General features: G+C 41.5%; 1 protein-coding gene across 4 annotated transcripts in view; it reads right to left on the reverse strand.

Annotated features, from left to right (window-relative positions):
• Positions 1-17,533, reverse strand: part of AFF2 (AF4/FMR2 family member 2) — a 216,356-nt gene that overhangs the window by 21,101 nt on the left and 177,722 nt on the right. For 3 of the 4 annotated variants that reach the window (XM_039354706.1, XM_039354703.1, XM_039354707.1), the window contains exons 10-13: positions 8,842-9,004; positions 6,697-7,722; positions 3,774-3,898; positions 1,135-1,351 (exon numbers count right to left, since the gene is read on the reverse strand). In XM_039354706.1, the coding sequence (XP_039210640.1) occupies positions 1,135-1,351; positions 3,774-3,898; positions 6,697-7,722; positions 8,842-9,004 (1,531 nt within the window). The remainder of the gene's footprint in view (positions 1-1,134; positions 1,352-3,773; positions 3,899-6,696; positions 7,723-8,841; positions 9,005-17,533) is intronic. The other variant, XM_039354705.1, reaches the window with a different exon arrangement.

The following is a 17,533-nucleotide window of genomic DNA, read 5'->3' on the forward strand; positions in this document are numbered from 1 at the left end:
CTTGCTGGCTGTTGCTTTCCCCCCTGGGGAAACTGTTGCAGTCAGGGGGCTGGTCTCAGGCAATCTTTCTTTCTCCATAATGAGATCTCTACCAGCTCCTCTCAAGCCTAGAGGCAGCGGATGGGGTTCGGGACCCCAGGTCGTTTGAAAAGGATTGAGATTTTAGCATGTTGTTATGGTTCCGGCTAATGAAACACTTCAAAGAACTTCCAGGCATTGATTTTCCTAAAAGTCATTTATTGTTACAAAATGTCGGCACAGGCAAAACGGAGTTTATGCTAAGATCTAAGTTCTCTTCCTCTGAGTAGTTAAATTATCAGCAAGTTCCCTCCCTAAATTAGCTGTCATATATCACATTATCCAATTAGTGTGAAGGTCAAAAGTTTCCTTCCTCTTTCTTTCTCTGGCTTTACCCCCACCCACTTCTGCTTTGTATTAACCCCCAAAATACCAGACAGTTCTGCATATGGTCAAAGCAAGAATATACAATATTTGCAGCATTGACAGAAGGACGATGGGTGGCTAAGGAGTAAGGATCCTAGTTGTTGCTCATCCCCAACCATGGGGACTGCCCTGGGGAAAATCATGGATGGAACTGAACTGAAGCCCCCAATTCCAGGGGCAGGAAAGAAGGTTGAGGGGCAGCAGGTTCAGAGAGCACCAAGGACCCCACAGTCTTCCTCCTCCTCTCCACAAATCCCACTCCCTTCTAGCACTGATGATGTTCCCTAGGTGGGTCATGAAACGTCTGCAAGAAAACCACCAAGCTCAGACAGCACCAAGGACCCCACAGTGTTCTTCCTCCTCCTCCTCCTCCTCCCACCCGACTCTCTTCTAGCACTGATGATGTTAACTAGTTGGGTCATGAAACATCTGCAAGAGAACCACCAAGCTCAGAGAGCACCAAGGACCCCCCAGTCTTCCTCCTCCTCCTCCTCCTCCTCCTCCTCCTCCTCCCACCCCATTCCCTTCTAGCACTGATGATGTTCCCTAGTTGGGTCATGAAACATCTGCAAGAGAACCACCAAGCTCAGAGAGCACCAAGGACCCCTCACTTCAATCCTGAGCTACAAAGATTCCCCTTTATTGACAAGTCAGTTGAATCGGATCTGGTCTTTCCAACCTGAAACTTACACTGATTCCCTTGGAGTTGACCAAAGACTTGTTCTCATTCTTCCTGTGTTTGGAGCAGATGTTGGCCTGCAAGGAGCTTGGTAGGGAGTTCTCTTGCCCGAAGGAGCCGCTGTCCATGATGTTGTGCCGCGGGGCTGTCTCGTCAAGCAGAGGAGACAGTGGAGGTGGGAAGAGCTTTTCTTCCCTCTTTTTGGTCATTCTTTTCATGGAGTTGCTTCTGTCAAGGAACAAAGCCAACCCTGTTTTAGCAAACTTAGACGGGCCGTCTTCAATTTACAGCCATTCATTTAGTGGCCATCTGAAGTGACAACGGCATTGAAAAAAGCGATTCCTGACTGTTTTTCACACTTAGGAACACAGCAGCGTCCCTAGGGTGGTCACGTGATCAAAATTCGACGCTGGGCACCTAACTTGTATTTATGACGGCTGCAGCGTCCTGCAGTCGCGTGATCCCCTTTTGTGGCCTTCTGACTAGCCAATGGGAAAGCCAGATTCACTTAACAACCACGTTACCAATAACAACTCCTTCCCCAGGACAAAAAAACAACAACCCTACATTTAAACCTTGGCTGTGAAGAAAAAGAAATAAAGAAAAAAAAAGGAAATAAAAGTCAAGTTGGATAGATCCAGCTGACTCTTAAACATGTTAATCCGACCGTGGATTATTTTTATTATTATTTTTTATTATCATTATTATTTTTATTATTGTTGTTGTTGTTACTGTCCTAGTCCAGTCAATGAGGATTACTTGGATTTTAATCCTTACGCAGACAACTCATATTGCATTCCTTGCCATTTACTTTTCAGGATCATCGACTCAAATTTTCAATAGCAAATTAAGTCAACAAGAATGGATGTCTCCCTCTTAGTCAATTTAAGTCAGTGTCAGGCTTTTATAGATTTACAATACCTCAAAGGAACAAATCAGAGACAAACAAGCAAAGGAAAGCAACTTGGCTCCTTGACTGGGGGAAAATTCAATCACCTCAGCTGGCTGTATTCAACAACCCTCGTCCATTTCTAATGAAAACAGCATCTATTTCAGTTATTATTTAATTGGAGTCATTACTGGAATGTTCTTATCCATTCCGGTTAATTCAGTCCTTAGAACAAAGCTCCTCAACCTCAGCAATTTTTATGGACTTCAACTCCCAGAATTCCCCAGCCAGCATGGATTCTGGGAGTTGAAGTCCATAAAAATGGACTACTGAAGTTCCTCAACCTCAGCAGCTTTCAGACGTATGGACTTCAAGTCCCAGAGTTTTCAGCCAGCATGAATTCTGGGAGTTGAAGTCCATAAAAATGGACGAGATTCCCCAACCTTACTAACTTCCATATGTGTGGACTTCGACTCCCAGAATTCCCCAGCTAGCATGGATTCTGGGAGTGAAAGTCCACCAATGAAAGTTGCTGGGGCTGAGGAACCCTGCCTTAGAATATGCACTCAAGACCACAAGATAAACAAGCCAGCAAAGAGAAGGTCGTATGAATGGTGGTATAAGCACAATTGGCCACAGACATGCAAAACTTGGATCAAAAGCAGGTCGGAGTCCTGAGATTGGGTTCTAGGCCACCATGGCCAAACAAGCCATGGTCTTCATGAGGAACCCATGACCATGAGTGCTAAGTCATTGAGAAGACTTCCGATTGATCCTTCTGTAAGTGTTGAGACCCTTATAACATGAGTAAAGCTGATGATACTCAAAAGGTAGCAAATGATTGGGTTAAATACGAACTTGGAGGATAATCAGAGCAAATCGCATCACCATCCTAGTCTCAGTTAAACATAACTAATAAGAAAATCAGGGAGAAAAATTGCTTGGCAACTGGAAACATCTGGGACCAGGGGAAATGTAGACCTAGCATTGGGGAAATAACTATTGATGAACACAATTATATTATAACACAGGATACCGATATTTGCAGGGCTCAAAGGAATCAAATTAATGACCTAGAAAACAAGCTGAAATTAAGAAAACATCAGGTTGGGGGCTAATTCTGTAGGGTTTAGTAAAAGCAGGAACTATAAGATTTTTAAAAAGATGATGCAAGCAGTTGGAGAAAGATAAACACAGGTCGCTGAAAGATTACATTCGCATCATCCTTAAATGGATCCCACTCTTAAGTTATTGGTGCCATTTTCAGACTTGAAAGATGGTGGGAAGGTGCTCAAGAATGCAAATTAAGATAAATTCATTTGCATTAAGTGGAGTTAGTAATTAGACAGGTAGAAGAGAGATTAGGAATGGGCTGGTTTTATTTCACAATGCTTTAAAAGCCATGAGTTTTAAGTTAATTGCGGGATTACTTACTCAATATAAATTTCACTACTGTGCAACAATATGACGGAGGTTTCATTTTGTTGAAAAAATATCAGTCAAAGATAAATCATTCAAATTAAAGTTTAAAGACCTGACAGAGAGAAAACCGGGGAAGGAGGGTTAAGCTAGTAGCTCCTGTAGGTTGACTATAGTAACCAGGAGTCATAACTATTTCTTTGTTGAACAAAATATGGGAAATAAAGGGATAAAATAAAACTAGGAGTGAGGTCTGTCAACTGCATGGAATTTCTGGAAGCTAAAAACCCTGGACTAATTCTGTTAGATCCATTGTTAAAAAGTAGGGGGAAAAAAACATACTCTTTTGTGCTGGTTATCCTATGGTTGGGTATCGGAGAAATGCAGGGTGGAAGCAAGCAAGAAGCCGAAGATTCTTCTAAGCGTTGTTTCTTGTTGTCGCCAAATATCTCCACATTTTCGGACTGCTTCGATCAAAACAAGAGAAACCAGAAATGTTATGCTTTTTTTCTCATCACCTTTTCAACAACGGATGAAATCAAACTGTTCTTGCAACCCAAAACGGTCGTATCCCAGCGAAATCACCTTTACTGGTGGGTCTAGCTCCCTAAATTTCTCACCAACCGGGAGAAGAATCCCTTGTGGAACGCACGCTCCCCCTTTCTTCAAGTGGTGTCCATGAGACCTTGCAAGAGGCGAATATTGACAAGGCTTCATGATATCCTCACTTCTGCTCCACTGGCTGAGCAGAGAGAAAAATGGCCATGGTTTGGCCATTGCAATCTGTGTTTGAGCTCTGTCCTGTGACAAAAGCATGGGCCGTGATTCCTCTAATGGAGAGGATTGGTCATCTAGCTGGGTTTCTCTCTAGATCTTTTTCATGGGGTACTAGATAGATAAAATGGGAGAGTTGAGAAGGTTTTGGAGTTCCATGACTAGGCTGGTTGGGTGGAACTTGGTGAACCCTAGGCAAGTTTGGAACTATCTGGGACTAAATCCAGCCCCACTGGAATAAGTGGACTATAGTATAGCTGTTCACTCTAGGAGTGGGGTCAAAAACCATCCTTTTGTTGGGGGGCAGCAGGACTAGAATCAACTGTGGAGTTGTCCCCTTTCTCTCTGCTGCTACTGGCCTCTAATTTTTTCTCTTTCTCTCTCTCCCTCCCTCTCTCTCTTTCACCATTAGAAGACCTAAAAGACCAGGTTAGGATAGATCAACATAGAGAACATCTGTCTACATGGTTGTAGAAGTCAACATTGACTTGACAGCACCCAATCAATCAATCAGTCAATCTCCTCTTTCCCTGATTTTTTTCTCTTCGCTTGCTTTCAATCACCACTTCACTCTTTGTGTCATTCTTTTTCCCTTTCCTCTGTTTTTTTTGACAGTATTTTATCTCACTTTCTCTCCCCCACCATCCTTTCATTCTCTCTCTCTCTCTCTCTCTCTCTCTCTCTCTCTCTCTCTCTCTCTCTCTCTCTCTCTCTCTCTCTCTCTCTCTCACTCTCTCTGCTCCAGATTTTTCTTGCCTAGACAGGCCCTTCCATCTCTGGATTGCCCAAATATGCATGAAATTAGAATGAGTGCCACTTGGCACTGTCAACTGTCCAGATTGATTCAGCTAATATTTTTAGCACCCCAGTTTAATTCTGTAAAACCTGTCAGGGATGATTGCTTGTGAAATGTCCTATTTCATCTTTAGCAAGGAGATGAAGGACAGTCTTTTGTCCCAATTTACTCTCTTTTCCTTCCAGGAAATGCTAAAAACAGGCCTTTTTGTGTGTGTGTGTGGGGGGGGGGGTCAGCAATGACAATTGCAGGTAGGTTAAAAAAGTAAATACAAAAATCTTGGCTACAAATATTCGGTCTGCAGATCTCTCCCCCCCCCTTTCCTCCTCTGTCCCAAAAGCACATTTCAGTTTGAAGTCATATCCCACCCTGAACAATACATCCCTGGATGTAAATAATATAAAACACACGATAAAGCTTTGCCTCTTGACTCACAAAAGACTTTGCTTTACAAGTAGGGGTTGGGGAAGGAAAAAATGCAGCAAAGAAGAAAAATAAAAAAAAAGATGCTTATTTAAGTGAATGGCGTTTTGATAAATCACAGGTGTTTATGTAACAAAATCCCCCCAATTTTTTTTTTTCAATGTGCAATAAAGACAACACTCAGCAAATGTTACAGAAAGCTTGCCTGCTTTTGACTTTGATGGATGGATGCCTTTTTAAAATGGAGAGGAATTTGTCCTAATGCTCTAAACAGTAAAAACCAAAGAAAACAAAACAAAACTGACAAAGATGTAGCATTAGATTAAACTCAGGAGAAGCGTTTGATTACTCAAGTCTTTTTTCTCTCTTGTGCAATATCCCAAATTCTATTCTAATAAGGGCTGTGCCAAAAGTGTATTCTGCTTTTAAAAAATTATGCTTATTCCAGGTGATGGGAAAAAAGTAGCTTTAGCTGTTTCTTCCCCCAACATTTGAAAGCAATTCTGGTTGAAAGGATGCAAATAAATAACCCAAGTTTCTTTATGTTATCCTTACTCCGTTTATTGCCTGATCTGGCTTTCTAAACCCCCATTAATCCACAATCATGGCTAAAGGAGTTCATGGGGGGGGGGGTTTAAGGACATTAACATAGTAAGTGTGACTGTGTGATCAAAGCTACTCTCGTTTTAATGCATGTATAATGTACATTAAGAAGGGGTGGAGCTTTGATTATTGGTTGCATCTGCCATTTTGACATGGTGGACAACCTCTGTGGATGATCCTTCTTGACTCATTTCACATGTCGGCTTTAGAGCAGAAGAAGGCATTTCAAAGAACACCCAACTATGCTGTTGATATCTGTGGATAAATCCACCAATTTGGGGCACCATCAAGTTCCCACCCAGGATTTTTGACCAAAGAATAACAGAGTTGGAAGGGACTTTGGAGGTCTTCTAGCCCAATCCCATGCTCAAACAGAAGACCTTACACCGTTTCAATCAATCAATCAAAATCAATATATCAATCAATCAATCAGTATAGAGTTGGAAAAGACCTTAGAGGTCTTCTAGTCCAACCTTCAAGCAGGAAACCCTACACCATTTTAGACAGATGGTTGCCTAATCTCTTCTTAAAATCTCCAGTGTTGGAGTGCCAATAATTTCTGGAGGCAAAAGGTAGACAGTCTCAGAAAGCTTGATGTTTTATTCTTATTTTGAGTGGCCCCTATCTTCATGAAAGTGAATAAAGGAATGCTGAGCATAAGGAACTTACTTTGTGCTTCCTTTTGGTTTTAGCGGACGGTTTTTCAGCCGGGGGCAAAGGAGAGTCGGGCGCCTGTCGCCGATGCTTGAGGTTGACCTCTCGAGCTTCCACCTTCCCAGAGATGTTCTCAAAGTCCAGCTCTTGCCCAGGGACCCGAGAGAGGAAACTCAGATCTATTTTCACCCAAAGGTACTTGAGCTCTTCGAATTCCTTCAAGGGCGACAAGGGTTCATTCTGAACCATGGGAAGAGGTGAAAAAAGCTGTTCCTCCAAGTCCGCCCCATTCTGGTCCACCGAAGTGTTGCTGTTGTTGCTCATCAAGCTGCTGACACTCAGGATATTGCTGCTGGAGTCCTTGGCTTTGATCCCGCTGTCCGAGCCGCTCCCTCCCTGCAAGCTCTTGGCTTGCAGGCTCTCCTCGTGGTCGGTGTTCGAATCCGAGGTGGATGAATCCGTTTCCACAAACTCCCGCGACTTGGGAAAGATTTTGCTAGGGCCTCGGTACTTTTTCTTCTCCAAAGGCAGGCCTGCGGTGGCCCTGGGCTCCTTCCTCGGAGCGGTCTTCCCAGCAGCCATCTTTGCCCTCAGTTTGGCCTGCTCTGGGCTCTCTTGCACCTCCTTTTCTTTGGGGGTGCTGCTGGTCATATTTGGTTTGGGCCAGTTGTAATCTTCTGCACTGGAAGTTCTTTCGACTTTTTTGGGTTGCTTCTTCCCAGTCGTCCTTTGGGGGACCGGCTCGTTGTGAACGGGGGATTTCTGCTTGGAATTTTTCACATCGGCTGGGGTTTTCTGGGCCACCCGGGGTTTGGCTTTCTCTCGGGCGGGGCTGCGCAGGGTCCTGTCTTTGGAATCGGTCAGGGACAAGCTGTTGTTCACCTTCCCTTTGTTTTGTCCTTCCACCTGGGCACTGCTCTGGGATGCAGCGCTGTTCTCCCCCTGACTGTCCTGTTGGTTGTTGATGATCGTCTTGTTGTGAGGGTTGACTTTGTTTAACCACTTGTCCAGCTGCCATTTGTTAGCTGAGGGGGGTTCAGGCTGAGGAGGACACATTGCAAATAGTGACAACAAACTTGATCATCATTTGTAGCCCAGCCTTCTTTTCCAAAGCAGCCACGACACACAGGCTTACAGATATGTGGACTTCAACTCCCAGAATTCTCATCATGTTGGCTGTGGAATCCTGGGATTTGAAGTCCACATGCCAGTTGCCAAGACTGGGAAAGACGGCGTATAGAAAAAACTAAAAACTAAAGCAATTTAACAATTATTTCCTGGGAGAGCATTGGAAATCATTCTTCTTTTAAAGTAGGCTAAATATGCATTTGCTAAATATGTATCTGTATTTTTGTAGTAATGACCCCTTTATTTTCAGCATACAATCAATTACAATTTCAGAATATTTCCAAGCAATAGTATCTCAACCTTTCCTAAGTGAGGAACTGCGCATCTCATTTAAGGTGTAAGGCCAATTAACAGAATAACAGAGTTGGATGGGACCTTGGAGATCTTCTAGTCCAACCCCCTGCTCAGGCAGGAAGCCCTATGCCATTTCAGACAAATGGTTGCACAATCTCTCCTTAACCCCCCCCCCCTTCTTAAAACCTCTCTTCTTAAAAATTAGGACGCCATCTTTTAAATTAAAATATTTGGGCATTCTTTATTTTCCAAGGAGAAGGGTGTAGATCATGTGAATGTGGCCACAGGAATCCTGCAAATGCTACTACAAAACTGGAATGTTTCATGTGGAAAAAAGAGGAAAATTATTTAATACATGAGTAGCCGTATTTATTTTTATGATTAGGTTGGCTTCATTTTGCTACACTTAAAGTTAGGCTCAGTTCATACACATGTTGGAGGGCAACCTGTCAAAAAGCTGGATGGATATCTCAGCTTCGCCCCAAATCTACATATGTGTAGTTAAACAAAAAAGTGTGTGTGTGTGTGTGTGTGTGTGTGCGTGTGTGTGTGTGTGTGTGTGTGTAGAACCACCCCAAGCTATTCAGGAAACGGATTTGGCAAGCGACTTTAAACAGATTCCACTTTTGCTCGAAAAGCTTGGACATTTTTCATTTAAGAAGAGCTGGAATTTCCCCTTGCAAACCCAATTGTTACACAAACAGATGAATTCTGGAGATGGACATTGTGGTATTTTACCTCCGGAGTGCCGCTGCGTGATTCTTCATTGCATTCGCTGTCGCTGGAGCTGGTTTCACTGTCTGAATCAGATTCAGAACTACTTTCAGATTCACTGGAGCTTCCGGACCCTCCACTGGAATGTATGAGGACAGTGTTGTGTGCTGTTGGCAGTGGAAGGCCACTACAAAGAAAGGGGGGGGGAACGTATTTAAGCATTTATAAAGATTATTCGGGGACTCATCTCCCCTTCTCATATGATATAGAATTATAGATTCTGCCAGTTCAACTCCCCGTCCAGTGTAGGATTCACTATAACATCCTAATAGATGATTCTCTGGTTTACATTTCAACATCTCCATGCTGTAAGCTACTCCATGATAATCAACTCTTTCTATTAAGCAGCTCTTCCTTAATGTTTAATCTGTACCTACATCCTTGAGATTTTATTCCACTAGTTCTAGTCTTCTCATCTGGAAGAGAGGTGAGAGCAAGTTCTGTAGGAGATGACTATCCTTCAGATCTTTCAAGATGATTATTATGTCCCCTCTCAACACTCTTCTGCAAGCTAAACATATCTAGGTCACTGTATCATTCCCATGGTAGATTGGTAGCCCTTTCTGAACTTGCCCCATATAACAAATCACAGTTCAGAAGCCTTAATTATTGATTTATCTGTTGCAGCTGAGACAGAATAACAGAGTTGGAAGAGGTCTTCTAGTCCAAGATGTATAACTTCAGACTTACTTAAGTTACGATGTTCATGCCTATAGGACATCATCATAACTCTCAAACTGTCAAATTCAAAGAGACAGCTTTGGGAGTGGGCAATACCCAAAGATTAATGGGGTCCTACTTCATAAAATATCTTCTATCCCTCCCCATGGGATCTTCTTCTCCAATGAAAGAGCCACGGGAAAACCATAGGAACTAAACCCTCACTTGATTTGTTCTATAATTTTGGCATTTCACCACGACTTAAAAAGTTCTATCGAGAAAATCAAAAGGGGGCATGTGTCTCCCCCCTTAATTCGGACTTGGTTCTTCCCTTCAATTTCTGAAGTGGTTTTGTAGTTTTTTGAACTAAGCAGGACATAAAGACAAATTTATAGTCAGTTGTAAATTTATTATCATGAGTCAAACTGTGCTGGGGTATAGCTTGCTAAAACAAATAAGCATTCTTTAAATAATTTACCACCAGCGATGTGCCTATCCTCCCCCCCCTACTTTTATTTCATTGAGGGGGTTTTTTTTGTTAACACATTTCTAATTTATGCCCAAACGAAGGTCATTAGGCAGCTCTAATATTTGGATGTAAACATTTTAAAAATTAATTTTAATGAATGCTATGGGTTATTCTCTTCCCAGCCTTTTCCCTAAGATATACCATAAGTGCAGAGATATAGGCATATTACGATTCTCCAGAGATGCCCTAGGGATCCTTTATCTGAAGCTAGTTTTTCACTCATGCTTTTGCCAACAAAAATAAAATTCACACAAGAAAAAACAAACAAACTATATCGCTGGTCTGAAATCCCCCTTGTTTATCCATTCTTCACCCCACTGTAAGCTATTGCTTAAAGGAAAATACTTAATATTTGGATTTATTTAGCAATAAACAGAGCTTCTCGTGCTGGTCTCATCTGATTTCTGGGCAGAATTCTGCGACACCAATCAACCAGATAAATAAAAGTTTAGACTCAGGATAACTAAGAGGTCCCATCTACTTGTACGTCCCATCCTTGCTCGTTCAGATCAGAGACCAGCATTTTCAAAATAAAATATTTATATTTTTACAAGGCTCTAGTGAGACAATACTGGACAAAGGCAGGCACAACTGCCACAAGATTTACTGGAAAAAAAGACAGCAAAGAAAAATGCGAGACCAAAAGAACTGAATTAGAACCAGTATGCTTGAATGTCATTCCTGGCAGAACCCAATACAGGCTCTATTCACTTTAACTGCAAGGACTTTTTTTTTTTTAAATATATAATTCAAACAACATTGAACCATTTGCTTCTGGCTTGGCTCAGAGGAATGCATGTTTTTTTTTTTTTCCTGTACAAAATATGAAGAGGTTTAGATCTGATTTTCATCTTGGATTGCAAAACTGTGACTTTTGCCACAATTTCCAATCCCACCCCCCCCCCAGCCATTGCTACCAAATTGGAACATTTGCAACAGAAATATTGCCTTTAATCATTTGGCCTCAATGCATTGGCCCTGGTATATAATCACTTGCAAATGAGATATGCTGTCCTTTTCAGCATGCACGGATACATAAGGGGAAAATTGACTCAGGAAAAAAAGAAGCAAAGTTAATCCAAAACTTTTCTTTAGGCTATTTTAGCCACATCTATGAAAATTTTCCACAAAGGTCAAGGACGTTGGCTGATAGAAAACTTGCTGTTTTTCACATGTATGGGACCCAGGTGGGGGATTTTAACAAAGAAGCAGAGGCTAAGTTAGAAAAACCAAGATTCAACCCCTAATGTCTTCATTTATTGGATCTAAGCGAAGGAAACCTGGAAGGAACTTCCTCAAGGCCTTTGGGAATGACTATACTTAGACTGGATAATATTGATGCAGGATTAGATGTTTCCATTATCTAGCAGTGTAAAGCAGCTTTACTTGATCTTTTATGGCTAGGCTGGGTAATCCGAAGCTCCGGAGACAACTTCAGAACACAAACACTATTTTCTGCAGCTCCCAAAGCTCCTTCTGAACACACAGACTGAAAATGGAAGGGCTGGTTTTCCAAGATGTTGAGTGATGAAATGCCCTTGAAGATCAGAAGGAGGGGGAAAAAAAACCAACACCATTTGATCAAACCCACAAACCAAGCAGATGGCCCACTAGATGCATGGATTTTTATTAGGAGACTCTGACAGCTTGCATGACCACTGATCAAATACATGTTTAAGGGTCACCTAACTGTGTTGTGTGCTCTAAAGAGTGTCTGTGTATTACAAAAAAAAAAAAAAAAGGTCAACTCTTTTTCTGCTGCTGCAACTTTGAGAAGAAAGGGGTTGAGATCAGTCAAGGAAGCAACTTGTAATAATATAGCTACTTTTCAAGGAGGATTTGAGGAATTCTAGAAAGATTTGGTGTCCTCCATATCTCCTTCTAGATCAGCTTTTACCAATGTGGTTTCCTTCAGAGATTTATACTGCTAACTGTTCCTTATCACTGGGTATGCTGATGGGACATGCAATCCAGAACATTTAGAGGGCAACAAATGCTTAAAAAAAAATCTATTTGATTTTCCTACAGAAAAAAGAAGAAGAGAGACACCGCGCAGGCTATCTCTAGCAGCAAAAACATGACATTCCAATAAGAAGTCAATTTAATTCGTAACAGCAAAACATGTAATGCAAAGTGACACGGCCAATTGTAACACCAGTCAAGAAAAAGAGAAAGAAAAAAGCTTGTAAGGAAGAGATAAAACTCAATTTCCAAACACTGAAAGGTTTATTATTTGGTGCTTTTAAGATCTAATGATAGCACTAAACTCTAGAAGTAAATGTAGATAGCAAGAGGCATTCTTGCTAATTTAGCCATCTTTCTGAGATAGTATCAGCCTGAGAGACAGAAAGGAACCGTAAAACATATTTCCCAATTCGTCTTGGCCTTTTACAACCATGAATGTTATCTTTCCAATTTCACTGAACATATGAGATGGGAAGGCATACGGCTTGTATATTAGTCCATAAATGTCTATTGGGATTCTCAGTCATCCAGATTTTGGTTGACCCAAACTGGACTTTCTTGTTTTTCTTTGAAGATGTTTCGCTTCTCATCCAAGAGGCTTCTTCAGCTCTGACTGGATGGTGGGGGTCAACTGATTTTCAAAGCATCAGAGGGCAACAGATGGAAACTAATCAAGGAGAGAAGTAACCTAGAATTAAGAAGAAACTTCCTAACAGTGAGGACAATTAACCAGTGGAACAGAAGTTGCCTTCAGAAGTTGTGGGTGCTTCATCATTGTAAGTTTTTAAGAAGAAACTGGACGGCCACTTGTCTGAGATGGTATAGAGTCTCGTGCTTGAGCAGGAGGTTGGACTAGAAGACCTCCCAGATCCCTTCCAGCTCTATTCTGATTGAAGTAGTTGTTGCTGGTGGTCATGGTTACCTAACTGAACAGAATTTGACAGGAGATATCATTGTGGAACTCCAGTAAGTCAAGAGTTGAGGGATTGACTTAATTTCTGGATCAGAGTCACAAAGTGGCAAGACAGGAAATTTCAACTCTTTGCGCAGCAAATTGCATATCTACTTATACATCAGATAACCAAATTGCATATCTACTTATACATCAGATGACCAAGGTGTGGCCTCCAAGAAGCCAAATCTTGCAATTTTACACCATTACTCATTGTTGGCCCTGGGTTTAGGTCTTTTATGCAAAATGAAGGGCACATGATGTCACAGGTATGATGATACCATGGTACATAAGACATTAATCATGGAGATCATGGGTGTCAAACTGCCGGCCCGCGGGCTGGTTGGATTGTGCAGAGGCTGCACTAATCCCAGCTCCAGCAATGCAAAAAAAGTTGTGATACATCATGTGACGTGGCGAGTTTCACACCCGTGATGTAGATTATATAATTCATGTCAATTGTACCACGAAGCAGAAAACATCATGTGGGCTTTTGGCGTCTGAATTTAGGGTCTGCACTGAATTATCCAGCCTCTTTGATACGAACTGTGTCTTGTAGCTGACTGTAGTCAACATTTCACAAATACTGCACAAAGAACTTTTTTTTTAAAAGGAAATAAATTTGAGGAAATAAGTGATCTTCTGATGTGTCTAGCTTTTATGTTGTCTCTGTGGACTTCCTTAAGTTAGAGATTCATTTTCCAAGATCATCTTAAATGATTACCGGAGCCATAGCTTATTTTTTCTGCACCATAAATGACCAACAAATGGATAATTTACGCATTTCTTCTTTCTCCCAGTTCACTGCTGAGATGGTTATTGCATTATTTTCATCACATCATTTACTCTTAATATTTTAATAAACTGCTTTAAAGATGAAATGGAGTTGTTACAGATATCATGTGCAGGACTGACAATTATTAATCTCCAGAACGAGCGGATTCCTCTCCTTGAACTGTAAATACGTTCAGTAATCAAAATGTCACTGGCACTATCCACCTGAGAAAGGGCATTTCATAGCTTTATTGAGTAAAAAGCAGATAATTAATCAGATTATACAAGTATTGGATGAAAAATTATGTGCGTATCAGCAAAGCCTAGATATGAATCTCGTTTTTGAGATGCTGCACGATCAACCTAATTTACAAAGGAATAACCAAAACTAAAATTAAAAGGAACATCTTTTGAACTGTGGGATCCTGGCGCTCTCTAGGATTGGTGGTTTTCTTTCAGACATTTCATTACCCAACTAGGTAACATCATCAGCACTAGTGGTGATGTTACCTAGTTTGGTGATGAAACATCTGCAAGAAAACCACCAAGCTCAGAGAGCACTAAGGACCCCACAAAGGTTATAGTTGATTTCCATCATGATTAAGTGGTTAGTATGGAGACATTGAACATCTCTACCACCTCAACTGGAGCCCTTAAACAGTCATGTCCCACCTCTTCCATCTTAGGGATAATCTTCTGAAATCTCAAATTCTGGAAGAAGACCTAACTCACTTTTTTTTTCTTTTTGCAAATATAAAATCAAAAACCATTTGGATAGATTGGGTGAGTGGAGCCGAGTATCTGTAGACAATCTAATTAGAATGGAAATACAGAATGGTTAAAAATAGTTATTCCCCCCGACTTCCTGGCTACCTCTTCAAAGACAAAAACAAGCAGCCAAATGAGAACTGATATTTTCTCTTTCCTCTACTTCGTTAGTTCCTGGGTATTTTTTATTTCCATTTTTATAGTCATTTTTGCATAATGGTGTAACCCGCTGTCCAAAACTCTTTGGAAAAAAGCACAGAGCATGTGGGCTCATCTGAACCCTCTCTTTAACTCATTTACATTGAGGCAAAGTGCCTGCTTTGATGTTGATTATATATATATATATATATATATATATATATATATATGTGAGAAATATATAGAAGGAAGGAGGAAAAAATGGAAGACTTGCTCTCAAGGATAATCACTTGTTCCAACAGCTTGAATAATTATCCAGGCTGTAGAAGATTAAAGCAGAAATGTTCAGTAAATTGCCACATTATAGTTAGGTTCACAAATGACAAACAATCTCCAGGCAATATCCTTCACCAAAGTGTGGTCTTCTTCTCTGGTTCAGATTTTAACAGCTTTCCATGAGTGCAAGCCACACAATGAAAGACAAATTGTGACACTTGCAAGAAGACCCTTCAAGAAAACACCACAATTTGTCTTTGTCTACCTCGCTATAACACATCTTTGTTCCAATGGAAGCCACATGCAGTTCAGTTAAGACTTTCTCCTAAGCAACTTGATGCTCCTGATTTATTTAGAAATAAATCTTACTGAAATTTGCGGAAAATGGGGTTAAGGATTGGATGGCAGAGTTTTTCTCCTGTGTGCATTTTTTTGGAGTGAGCCTAACTGAAAGAGGATTTAATAGCAGAAATTACAAAGACAGTCCCGGTGCTGATGACATTCCCTAGTTGGATAATGAAAGGTCTGCAAGAAAACCACCAAGCTCAAAGAGCACCTAGACTCCACAGTCGTTCTCCTCCTCCTCCTCCTCCTCCTCCTCCTCCTCCTCCTCCTCCTCCTCCTCCCCCCCCAAACTCCCATCTAGCACTGAAGGAAAATCAAAATTCAAGAACACGACACCTTAAAAATAAATATCTCAATATAAGATGAGCAAATGTTAGGCTGAAGCTGCTGCCTCAACAGACAGCAAATCCATGGCCTAAATTCTTTGCAAACATTTGGCCAACTTTCTTAAAAAATCGATCTTGCCTTCTCTAACGAGGCTGCGATGGTTGCATTGGCAGCCCTTGAATGGCAAACTTTCGCCGATTCATTTGTTTACAACATTTTTTTAATTATTTATTGACAATGACCTCCATCCCACATTCCAGTATATTCATTGTGTCTTATTAATTTGTTGGTCCAGTGATTTTTATAAGCTCTAATTCAGCACAGGGCTCCCTCCAGCCTGGTATTTTACACACTGATATGCGAAATGGAATGGAAGGATGATACACTTATGGTTTTGTGATATGCAAAGAAGAATGGCAAAGGCATGAAATGGCTCAGCCCAACAATTCCAGTGCTTCAAGCAGTGTGAAAATGTGGGGGAAAAAAAAAGATAAAGAATCTCTAATGACAACAAAGATTAGCCATTTGCTCTCTAACCTTATTTACAGAAGCAATCAGAGGTATTCAGGTTGAGTTAATGGCCCTATCTCCAATTAATTCAATTGTCTACACACAACATTGATGCGGTAGCTATATCAGAGACAACAGCAGAGGGAACACAGAAGACTCCATTAAAAGTGACAGTAATATTGCATTTATTACCAGGCACACCTTCCTCCCCAATATCATAAATTTGGGGTCTTCAATTACAGTCCCTGCTTTAACAGAAATTCAATTAGTGAAGTAAAGGCATTGAAGCCCTGGCTGGGGAGAGGTTGGGGTGGGAGGGAAAGGGAACTGGCCCTGCTCAAAATCTTCCCGTTTAAAATGTGGTTGCTCCGATCTCAGCAGTTGACTCTTGGTGCAACGTCTTGCTTTTTGGCTCCAGGCCAAACCTGCCCCTCCTTGCCTTCCTCCTTTGATGCCCGATTTTATAAACAAAATCCGAAGCTCTGGAATCCTTGGAACTGCAGCGGAATTGCACGACGCGGTGGAAAAATCTTTTTCTCTCTGGCTCCTTTTTTTTCCATCCTCTTTATCCTTCCTCCAATGTTCTGCCAACCTGTTCATATCGGAGTAGTTAATTGAGGTAAGCACAGGTGTTGTTCATTACCAGCCATTGTGTGCCATCTGAAGTCTGGGAGTGCCAGAATTCAGATGGTTTCAAGCTCCTGATGAATAACAAGCGTGATTTGGAGATTGTTTGCACAAGCCTGGATGGAGGTATCTCATCTGGTGCCCTAAAACACCTGCTTACCCCTGTGGAAGCAAAACACACTTGTTGATCTTGTGACTGACTATCCCTGCTCTCCCCCCCCCTTCACAATTTTGCAAGATGCTACAGATGACAGAACCACTCACCAAAAGAGAAACACGGGACACCTCAGTTATTTCATGGAACACATGGATTAAAAAGCATGAAAGCTTTTATTATGGTTTGTCAGCCAGTCAGCCAGGATTTGGCTTTTTAGGCCACCTATCAAGTCCTTCCCAAGACCTGTGAGAGGCAGATGTCCCATGTTTGATGGTCCTGAAAGTATTGTCACAGGATGTAAGCTGTTCTGAGCAAAGCTGCCTTTTGCAATTGACCAATGGTGACGTCAATGCTGATGGTCTTCAAGTGGCCCTCCAGTTGTTTGGGGATTGCACCTATGGTCAGATGGAACATTATGCATCCAAACTCACAGGAATGTCATCTTCAGAGACCGCAGAGTTAGCTCTTTTCTGTTGTTGTTTCTCTTGGGCTGAAAATAACATTCTCCATGACACTGGACAGTCTCCACATTTCTGCAAAATGATTAAGACCTGGCTTTTGGGAGGAGACAGGCATAGAATTGGCCTTGTGATGGGTGAACCTTTATGTGTGACTATTATTCCTCAGG

This window comes from Crotalus tigris, unplaced genomic scaffold, assembly GCF_016545835.1.
Source record: "Crotalus tigris isolate CLP2741 ecotype Arizona unplaced genomic scaffold, ASM1654583v1 scf7180000018585.330925593:3314079, whole genome shotgun sequence".
Classification (NCBI taxonomy): Eukaryota; Metazoa; Chordata; class Lepidosauria; order Squamata; family Viperidae; genus Crotalus; species Crotalus tigris.